The sequence below is a fragment of the Mercurialis annua genome, linkage group LG1-X (genome assembly GCF_937616625.2).
Source record: "Mercurialis annua linkage group LG1-X, ddMerAnnu1.2, whole genome shotgun sequence".
In the NCBI taxonomy this organism is placed as follows: Eukaryota; Viridiplantae; Streptophyta; class Magnoliopsida; order Malpighiales; family Euphorbiaceae; genus Mercurialis; species Mercurialis annua.
The window spans coordinates 8,583,270-8,594,294 of NC_065570.1; the positions used below are offsets into that span (position 1 = coordinate 8,583,270).

The 11,025-nt window shown below is 33.4% G+C and overlaps 3 protein-coding genes across 4 annotated transcripts; 1 reads left to right on the plus strand and 2 right to left on the minus strand.

The window, feature by feature from the left end:
* Positions 1-754: 754 nt before the first annotated feature.
* On the minus strand, positions 755-2,072 carry LOC126665391 (uncharacterized). Its single transcript, XM_050358181.2, has 2 exons — positions 1,776-2,072; positions 755-1,370 (listed from the first exon to the last, which is right to left on the minus strand). Exons 1-2 carry the CDS (start codon positions 1,947-1,949, stop codon positions 1,173-1,175), a joined length of 372 nt encoding a protein of 123 aa, XP_050214138.1. The 5' UTR covers positions 1,950-2,072; the 3' UTR covers positions 755-1,172.
* A 1,784-nt stretch (positions 2,073-3,856) lies between these two features.
* LOC126669890 (40S ribosomal protein S25-3-like) lies at positions 3,857-5,671 on the minus strand. Its single transcript, XM_050363532.2, has 4 exons — positions 5,554-5,671; positions 5,386-5,460; positions 5,146-5,280; positions 3,857-4,142 (listed from the first exon to the last, which is right to left on the minus strand). The coding sequence occupies exons 1-4, from the start codon at positions 5,554-5,556 to the stop codon at positions 4,029-4,031; spliced, it is 327 nt and encodes a 108-aa protein (XP_050219489.1). The 5' UTR covers positions 5,557-5,671; the 3' UTR covers positions 3,857-4,028.
* Positions 5,672-5,713: 42 nt separating this feature from the next.
* Positions 5,714-10,432, plus strand: LOC126669870 (uncharacterized). 2 transcript variants are annotated; one of them, XM_050363475.1, is made up of 5 exons: positions 5,714-5,803; positions 6,075-6,198; positions 7,017-7,055; positions 8,653-8,871; positions 9,869-10,432. In XM_050363475.1, exons 2-5 carry the CDS (start codon positions 6,097-6,099, stop codon positions 10,064-10,066), a joined length of 558 nt encoding a protein of 185 aa, XP_050219432.1. In that variant the 5' UTR covers positions 5,714-5,803; positions 6,075-6,096; the 3' UTR covers positions 10,067-10,432. The 2 variants fall into 2 exon arrangements, with proteins under 2 accessions (XP_050219432.1, XP_050219421.1); XM_050363464.2 differs by lacking the exon at positions 5,714-5,803 and adding an exon at positions 5,832-5,879.
* The last annotated feature ends 593 nt before the right edge of the window (positions 10,433-11,025 follow it).

The following is an 11,025-nucleotide window of genomic DNA, read 5'->3' on the forward strand; positions in this document are numbered from 1 at the left end:
ACACAAACCAAATTAAATTTCAGTTTGATTCGATCAATTAATTTGATTATATTTGCAGCCCTAATGTTTTGAGTTATTTTTCAACAATCAAGTAACCGACGTTTTTTTTTAACTAACCAGCGACACTTTTCAACTTTGCTTTGCTGCAGTTGTGTAACTTTAAGGTTATAACATCTCAGCACAGGAGAATGTTGTGGTAAAATGAGACCACAATTGAAAGAAAAAATGTCTTCCCCCCATTAACTATGACGCCAGGAGGGGCAAGATATCTTAGCTCCTTTAATTAACTTGGGTTCATCCGTCGACACGAGACGAGAGTATTGATCGCTCGGAAAAATTTCCAAGCACAAATTTATACTACAGCTCTTACAAGAAAATGATATATCTATGTATGTAATAAGACATTACTGAACATAATTTAATTTCAGTCATTCTGTTAGCTCATGTCACTTGGAAAAATATATAAAAACTTGAGCAATTTAATTTCAATCATTCTATTAGCTCATGTCACTTAGAAAAATAAATACTAAGCAGCATACCACATAGTTACGGCACTTGAATAAACGCTTGCTAATATTCAACTTTTGATGCTATAGGAATCCAAAATTAGTAAACAGCTTTTGTCTCAGCAACAAATAGCAATAGGCTTATTTTCTAAAAGAAACAAACAGATGTTTATACTTCCTCACATTCATTCTATTCTAAACTATTTAAAGTTAAAAAATAATTATAAAACTCTAGAACTGCACAATGATTAGCAAATAAATTATTGCATTGATTTTAATTTTGTCTAAATTCTAACCTTATGGTGCACTGGCTTATGTGGAACTCATCTACATATGATCAACCGGTGCAGACAAGACAAGACAAACATATATTCAGTTATGTACATATTTTAACAACGTTGGAACTCACCTTCCTAAGAAAAGAAAGCGAGGACTCTTCACCTCCGAGAGCTAGACAGATTCCATTATTTTCAAGTTTGAACAAAACTGGACGACAGGCAGATAACCAAGCAAACTGTACCTGCTCCATTGGCATAATAAAAAAGTCCCGTGAAGCAGCTCGCTCTTGTTCCGCATAAGTGCTTCCATAATTCTAACAGACTGCCCGTAAAAGATCATTCTTCCTATGCTGTACAAGCTCCTCAGGGCAGTAGAAATTCTACAATCTCAAGGGAACTTTGGCGATGAAGGATAATTCTTGGCTTTAGCATTCTTGAAGGTGGGTTTTGTGAACCAAGTTGTGTAAAGAAATTGCTTGTGAGGCCCTATGTGATTGCATATAAGTCTCAGCTTCTGTCTTTGTCTCATCCATCTCAATACTATTTTCATATGGTTTTTTCCGTTCAATTCTCTCAGGCCAACTTGCTGAAATTTCGTTGAGAAATAATTCAATCAATATCAGAAACACCCATAATTCACATACTATCAAAATTTTGCTAAAAACATATTGAAGGGTATTGGCCGCAACTTCCCGGTGTCCGTTTCCGTTGCCGTTTCGATGCAGCATAAAGTTAATAGCAGATAGCATATCTAAGCACCTATGTACACAGTAGCATCACATAAAATGAAAACTACAAAGACACAATCACATAGCAGCATACAGCAGATACAATAAATTATAACCGTGCTTCATATTTAAATACATACCAGACCTAGTAAATCAGCACTCAATCTATTCAAATCACAATCTTTATAGATATAAACACGAGAATAAAGCTAAAAAACACAAACTTTAACAATAAAAAACAGTGAATTTGGTAGAGAAGATGCCTGGAGTTTTTCCCAAGTGTCGGAAACAGTAAGTGGGCCGTGTTCTTTGACGATGTCGAAGATTGCTCTTGTTATTGTCTGCGTCTGCTCTGGTGGCGATTTCAGCTCTATTGGTTTCATTTTTGGCTTTGGTTTTGTTGAAAAGTATTTAACCGCAGCTTTAAACATATACATATTGAAGAATATTACCCGGAGCTTCCGTCTGTGGCGGCCGGGAATGCTAAACTAGCGATCAGTCAAAACACAGTGCTAATAATCTTCTGTTTATTTTCCCCAATTTCGATTTATGACGACAAGCCTTTTAGTATTTATCTGAAATATTGTAGTCTGAAATAATAAAATCATTTGATTAGTGTACTACTAAACACCACCCCTAAATTATTAGACACCACCCTTATTATTACCTAAATACCCTTAACTCTATTTCAAATTAAAAAATTAAAAATCAAATCCTCTCAACTCATTCAAAACCTGAAGGACGAATATAACGATTTATAATAAAAATGCCGAAATAGAGGACGGAAACCTCGGATAAGTGATCGGTTTTGCATTTTTACGTTTATTGTTTAAAAAAAATTGAAAAAAAAACGCTGATTTTTTTAGTTAAGATTTTTTTTAACTAAAAGGTAAAATGATGATTTTTACATGTGGTGCCTAGTAAATTAGGCGTATTGATTATTGCTAATGTTATTATTCTAGGGCTTATAATCACCTATGACACTCCAACTTAAGCATTCTACTAACTAAGACCTCTTAAATAAATTTTTTCCCGCTAAACCCCTAAACTTCACTTAATGATAACCTATGGCTGTGCAATCGGTCGGTTCGGTCGACTGAACCGAAAAAACCGAAAACCAAAACTGGAAACCGAAGAAGGTGTTTGTGAAATTAAAAAAAAAAGATATTTTTTCATAAATAAAAAAGCCAGAAAAGAAAAGTCCAAATTTGACAAGTAAAAATGTAAATAAGTTACCGAAACATGTATTTCAGGAAATTACCACAAAAAAAAAAGTTTAATTTTTTTTTAGGATTAACATATTTTAAAATTCTTGAACTTTTTTTTTAATTTATCCAGCCTCTAAACTTGTATAAAGTCTTATTTGATCTCTAAATTTTACATTTTTAATTTATTTGATTCCTGAACTTCTATTTGATCTTATTTGGTCCCTGAATTTTCATTTTTTTGCTTCCTCAGGTCCTCAAAAGGATAGAAGTTCAAAAACAAAATAAATTAAAAAATTTAAACTTCAAGAACCAGATAAATTAAAAAATATAAAATTAATAGACCAAATATACTCAAATGGAAGTTTAAAGACCAAATAAATTAAAAATATAAAATTAAGGAACCTATAGATGTGTTAATCCTTTTTGTTTATGTTAACATTTTTCTAGTTATACAACTAGTGGTAGGTAATGCTCTCTTATTTTGAGAGCTCTAAAGTGAGAGTTGACACATTCTATAATGGCCAAACCCATATAAAGATCCCTCTACTTTACACTTTTTTTTCTGTAGGTCCTTATACTTCATTTTTATATTATCTAGTCCCTCTACTTATCTATTTTTGATTTCCAGGTCCTTTGTGAGTTTTTTCCAGTCCCTCTACTTACAATTTTTGTTTCCTCCAGTCCCTCTACTTACAATTTTTGTTTCCTCCAGCCACACAAAAGGACTAGAAAATACTCATAAAGGACCTGAAAATCAAAAATAGGTAAGTAGAGGGACCAAATAATACAAAAATAAAGTATAAGGACCTACGGAAAAAAATGTGTAAAGTACAAGGACCTCTATATGGGTTAAGCCTTCTATAATATTGTGCAATTTTTTGAGGAGCCAAACATTTTACAAAACTTGATTCTCCCTATTCCATTTTAACAAGGAATCAGGAGGTTCAATGATAAAAGATGGGGCAAATTATTAGCATTGTAAACTTTTTTTTTTGGGAGCAGATGCGTACACTTTACGCTTTGATAAAACTGGAAAATCAAAAGAATCGGGATTTGAAAAATTCCGTTAACAAATTGCAGATCGGTATTAAATTCTACAGTAAAAAGTGAATAAAACACCCTACGAAGAGGGAAGCTGCAGGATGAAACATATTGTAATATCTCGATTGAGTTGGCAGCAAAAACTTCGAATTCTCCATTCAAAAACCTCAAAAGGAAGAATTAATAAAATAAAGAACAAAATGCAGTTACCATACGGTAGCAAAGACCCTATGGATGGTAAGAAAATGCTGACTAATTAATTTCATTCTAAGTATAGGTGGCTCTGGTGTAGATCAGCTGACTAGCATGAGCAGATATCATCCTGATAGAGCCTCTTGCCATTAAATCCTTGATTGCATGGCGAGCCAGAGATCCGTTGATCTGTAGAAAACAAGAGGAAAAAAAAAAAAAACTCCATGAGTAAAATGTAAAATAACAATTTGTCTACACACATAATCAAAATCAAAGTTTCTCGACTGCCAATGCACCACCTGTTGCAAGAGAGAGATTATTACAACACATCAATTTATCCTATATAATCAAATTATCCACCAAACACTATCTGTCTATACTTATAAGCAGATCGTGGACGAGAAAAACTATGAATCGTTATCGTAGAAACAGTCAAAAAAGTTAGCATACTTAGCATCTATTGGCTGTACATATGCAGCGGCTGTGCTGTGAGCAATCACAGGACATATATGCGATGTTTAAAGAAATCAAGCTTCATAAGGTAAATGCCTATTTAACCAGAAGTTAGGAGAAGAAGAAGATTAGAAAGGAATGGATGGACAATCACCATTTCTAGTAAGGAAAAAGCAAACTCTGAAGAAAGGAAAAATGGATATAATTTTCCTCCAAATCTCCCCAAATTGGACAGAAAATAAAACAAAGAGAAACGAGAATTGAAACTATTTAATCTGAACTTTCTTGCGGTGTGGTATTTTCTTTTCTCCCACATTTAGCTACACGCACTCAACTCGAATAAAATAAGGAAATCAATGAGCAAGCATTCCTATTATACTTTCTCAATTCTATTTGGATTTAATACTTTAATATATCTCCCTGAACAATATAATAAATCATCATGCACAAAATTTCAAGTATAATTTCTCCATGTCTCAAGTAACTAAACAACATAAGAATACGAATTAATGACAACATGGGCACATTACACCCCAAATTCTACTCAGCCATTAAACAAATTTCAACATGGGACTGAAGGATGAAATTTCTGCAAAGTTCATCAAACTAACAAAATAAAGTATAGAAGTCCCCGTCTTATAATTAACTAATACTTCGACCATCCGGGATTGGATTTGTAGTTCTATTCCACTCATTATGATAATGGCTAATGAAGATATGATAAAGTTGACATAATTACCCTCAATCTATCAGACAAGATAGAAGGAGTGATGAGCTTGAACTTAGGAACTTCCGAGAGAAGCTTGTCATAAGTAGCTTGGTCAAACAAAACACTGTTGTTCACCTTCTCCTTTTGCTTACCCTTGCTCCATTTCTACACATTCATTCAGAAAAGAAATTAATGCTTAGTTAACTACACCATAAACTAAATCCACTTAAACTAAATAAATAAATAAGAACTTAGGTTAAAAAATGTCACCTTCTTCTTCTGCTTCCCTCCACCGGATTTTGCTGGCTTCGACGACGGAGGTGGGGCCTTCTCCTTCTTTGGTGCCTGCAACAAAAAATAAAAATTTCAATAAACGTTAGTTAATTATTTTTTTCTCGGAAAGTGAATGAATAAAGAGAAAATAATTTGATAGGTTACCATATTCTTTTAGCTAAACTGAGGTGGCTGCAGCTGGGGCAACCGTCGGAGGAGGAAGGCTCGGGTGGTTTAGGGTTTGGAGAAGAGATGATGAAGAAGAAGAAGAAAACTCGGCAGAGTTTTAATATGGACTTGAATAGTCAGTTGGGCTGGACCCATTGAGGGCCCATCAAGAAACCTCACTCTCTCCCCGTTCTTTCTCTTAAAATCTCATTCACTGCGTTTATTTCTCCTTCGTCAATTTCACTCGGTAAGCGATTTCAATCTCCAATGCTTTGCTCTTTAATTTCACATTTGCTGGTTTTTTTGATTCTTACTTCTAATTAGCAATAATTTTACGATTTTCTGTCTCTTTTTCACGCTTTTATTGTGCTCATTTTAGGTTTTATTGTTGATAAAATGAGTAAGCAAATAAAAAAAAACTATTTGCTGCTGAAATCGGAGTTTGCATGTTAGGTGATACAAATCATAAGATTTAATTAATCTCTAATTTTAATTATTGATGATTGTTTTTTTTCCAGTGATTATTATTTCTGTTTGACCATGGCGACAAGGATGGCTGTTAGATATGTTTCTAGAAGGTTCTCAAGTGGTGGCCGGATGCTTAGTGAGGAGGAGAAAGCTGCTGAAAATATTTACATCAAGGTAATAGAAGTAGTTTCAGCTACATTTATTACAATTTTACTTTAACTTTTGATGTTTATGAGTTCTGAGATGCGAGATTTTAATCCTTCGAACTGGCATTGTTTTAGATATATCATCTGCTAATTATGCTTGTGCTACCATGGTAAAGAAAATAACAGTTTATTTGTAATCACTCTAGTAATAATATCTGGCTATCTGCCCATGGACGGGATTTTTTGTTGTTTTTTTGGTCAATATTAAGAAACCTAATGATAGAGATGCTAGTAGTTTTTATGTCTGTGGTAAGCCAAAATTATTTCATTCAACTTGGTTATGATTGCACGAATCTCTCTTTCTTCTTCTTAGTGTTTTTGCACAGAAACTATGTATGCTGCAGGTGTTATTTCTGCTAGCATGAAGTCTCATTTGTAATATGTGGAGGAGAAGTAGAGACAGACTTACATATTTAGATCAAAATTAGATATTAGTATTGGCGTGTGCTTCAATTCTTTATATTTTTTTCATCTATAGGATCAGTGCGCGTCACAGAAACTAAAGAGTCGGACGGTGGTTCTATCATTATGGTCTCCTAATAGACCTTGTTTATTGTGATGTATATAAGTTCGATCACAAACTTTTCCATGATATTCGAGCTATTGTACGTCGTTCTCACTGGTGGCATGCGATATAGCATCTGTCAAGATGTGCATATACTTGTATTATTTTTGGTTTGTCTGCCGAAATCATGCATAACTGCCATGTGGCACTTCTCTTGTGAGTGTGCATTTGCTTTTATTTCATTGTTTTTGTAACGATTTCTAGTTGTTTTAACATTGCAGAAAATTGAGCAAGAGAAACTGGAGAAGCTTGCATGCAAGGTATGAAATGCATTATGTTGATTCTTGATTGTACTTTTAGAAGATGTTATGTTCAGAGTATGAGGAACTTTTGTTGGGTACCAATTTTGAAAGTTAAGCTTCATAACCCACTCCCACTAAATTACCACCTCCCCAAGTCAAACTAGTGCTTGCTGCCATTATATATTCTACTTTTTTCTGAATATTCGGGTTCAAATACTCATGGATTTTCTGTTTGCTTAATGTCTTCATGTAATTCAGAAAATACATTCTTGTATTGAATGATTTGTATAGGATTATTTGAATAGAGAGAATCAAGTTGATGTTTGGCTCCTCAAATAATTACACCATATAATAAAATGTATCAACTCACTTTAGAGCCCTCAAAATAAGAGAAAGCATTACCTACCAAGGACTAGTTTCATAAGTAGAAAAATGTTAACATAAAAAGGAAACATAAAACTGTTTTCTGAAAAACTGAAATCAAGTTGCTGCAGCAAACAAAATGTAGACTTCGAAAATGATAGAAAAAAACGCCAAAAAAACTAAATTATCTTATCATTTTATCAAAACTAACAATTTATTTAATTTTTGAGAAAATTAAACTAATAATTTTATCACTGGCATAAACTGGTGATACTTATTTTTTTTATTTAATTAATCGAGTTAAAAATGATAATTGAAAATGGAAGAGTGCTTATGAGGGAATTTGAACCCACAATCGAGTTAAATTATTGTGTCCTTTATGATGAGATCTGGGACGCTCTAAAATTAGGGGTGTAAATGAATCGAGTTGAGCCGAGTTTTAGAGTGTTCATACTCGGTTCATTTAGTTCATGTTCATTCGAACTTTAAACAGGGTGTTCATGTTTTGTTCATTTAGATTTATAGTGTTCATGTTCGGCTCGTGTTCGTTCGTTTAACTGTTAAATGAACAAGCTCGCGAACGAGCTCACGAACAAGCTCAATAAGTACCAAATAAGCTCAATCGAGAGTCCATTCACGAGCCCGTTCGTTTAACAACTAAAACATATAAAATTCGCAAGCACAAAACTACGTCAATTTTTTATATCAAAATTACATAATTTTGATGTATTACATTAAAATTATAGTTTTATTAAACCTATGTAATTTTATAATAATATAGGATATTTGTATAAAATAATTTATTTACCGGTCAGTTTGCGAACACCTGACCGAGTTTATAAACAAGTTTGTTCACGAACTCTTATTCAAACTCGTTCACTAACTTGTTTGTGAACTCTTTCTTTGAGCTTGTTCAGGAACCACTAATAGAATTGTTCGTGAACTTAAACGAGCAGAACCCACTATGTTCATATTCGACTCATTTAAATTAACGAACATAAAATCAAGTTCGAGCTCGGTTCGTTTACAATACGAACAAACACGAACTGAGCTCTTATGAGCCGAACATCGAACTGCTCACTGGCAGCTCGGTTCACCCCTATCTAGAATGAATGACATTATCAATAATCAAATGATTTTATTGTTTCAGACTATATTTCAGATAAATACTAAACGGCATGTCGTTATAAATCCAAATTGGGGAAAATAAACAGAGAATTCATAACCACTGTGCTTGTGACTGAAATTCCAGTTTAGCATTTCCGGAAACCACCGACGGCAGTTCCTGCCAATATCCTTCAACATGTTTAAAGCTGCGATTAGATACTTCTCAACAAAACCAAAGCCAAAAATGAAACCAATAGAGCTGAAATCGCCACCAGAGCAGACGCAGACAATAACAAGAGCAATTTTTGACATTGTCAAAGAACACGGCCCGCTTACTGTTTTCGACACTTGGGAAAAACTCCAGGTTAATTTCATCTTCTCTACCAAATTCACTCTTTTTTTATATCTATAGATATTGTGATTTGAATAGACTGAATGTTATTTACTAGGTCTAGTATGTATTTCAATATGAACTTATTATATCTAGGAGTGCATATTCAGCTCAAACCGATCCGATCCGAACCGAAATTCTGAAATTTTATTTTTAGTATTAGAAAACCAAACCCTTTTGATTTTTTAGAAATATATCAAAACCTTTCAAACGTTACAAATCTATTACAATTTGGCTATTTCGTTCGAAATCTATCCATTTTTTAAAATCGATTTGATATTTCTCAAAATTGATATATCCAATCTATGTGGCATCCCAATTGACAATTTTTTTCTCTTTAATTTTAAATAAAATTCACGCGCTCAAATGCTATCTATTGTAATCGTAGACACAATTAAATCAAATTTGGAAAAATTGATAGATTTACAAACAATTTGTCAAATTTGGATAGGTTTACAACTTTTGAAAGGTTTGGATATATTTCTAAAAAGTCGAAAAAGTTCTTTTTGACCCCATTCAACCTTTTCTTTAATTGAATCAAATGAAATTTATAAAATTTTAAAATATTTCAAACCGAAAGTCTGGCTTTTCGATATTGTCTTTAGTTTGTACCTAAAGGGAATTGAATATCTTTTACTTTCAAAACCAAACTATATCGAAAAGCCAGATTGTTTTATAAAATCAAACTGAATGGCACCGAATTTGTCAGTTCTATTCGGTTATTCAATTTGATTCGGTTTTTGCACACCCCTATATCTAGCAGCCTTCTGAGGTATAAGTCGTCCTTATTTATTATATTGTTATATGCGGAACAATGGTATAGACAACACTTATTTCATGAGAAAATCTTCACTGAGAGATTTTAGTTCAATCTTTGTTTTGGAGTTCTTTTTAAAATAGAAGCTGTTTTTAGCAATTCTGTTACGGATGTTTCTGATACTGATTGAACTATTTTTAAACAAAATTTCAGCAAGTTGGCCTGAGAGAATTGAAAGGAAAAAACCATATGAAAATAGTATTGAGATGGATGAGACAAAGACAGAAGCTGAGACTTATATGCAATCACATAGGGCCTCACAAGCAATTTCTTTACACAACTTGGTTAACGAAACCCACCTTCAAGAATGCTAAAGCAAAGAATTATCCTTCATCGCCAAAGTTCCTTTGAGATTGTAGAATTTCTACTCCCTTGAAAAGCTTGTACAGCATAGGAAGAACGATCTTTTCCGTGCAGTCTGTTAGAATTATGGAAGCATTTATGCGGAACAAGATGCGACAACTATCTGAGAGCTGCTTCACTGGACATTTTTATCACTTGCGCGAATAGAGCAGGTACAGTTTGCTTGGTTATCTGCCTGTCGGCCAATTCTTTTCGAGCTTGAAAATAATGGAATATGTCTAGCTCTTGGAGGTGAGGAGTCCTCGCTTTCTTTTCTTAGGAAGGTGAGTTCCAACGTTGTTAAAGTATGTATGTAACTGAATATATGTTTGAAAAGAATCAAATCGATTTTGAAAAATTGTATTAGATTTCCAACGAATTAGCCAAATTTGGATAAATTTATAACTTTTGAAAAGGTTTGGATGTATTTCTAAAAAGTAAAAAAAATTTGGTTTTCTAATACTAAAAAAATCAGAATTTCGGTTCGGATCCGTTTGAACGGAATATGAACTCCTAGATACAATAAGTTCATATTCAAATACATACTAAGCCTAGTAAATAACATTCAATTTATTCAAATCACAATATTTATAGATATATAAAAGAGTGAATTTGGTAGAGAGGATGAGATTATATCTGGAGTTTTTCCCAAGTGTCGGAAACAGTAAGTGGGCCGTGTTCTTTGACAATGTCAAAGATTGCTCTTGTTATTGTCTGCGTCTGCTCTGGTGGCGATTTCAGCTCTATCGGTTTCATTTTTGGCTTTATTTTTGTTGAAAAATACCTAATCGCAGCTTTAAACATATCGAAGGATATTGGCCAGAGCTACCGTCAGTGGTTGCCGGAAATGCTAAACTAGGGATTTCAGTCACAAACACAGTGCTAATGAATTCTCTGTTTACTTTCCCCAATTTGGATTTATGACGACAAGCCGTTTAGTATTTATCTGAAATATATCGAAGAAGAAT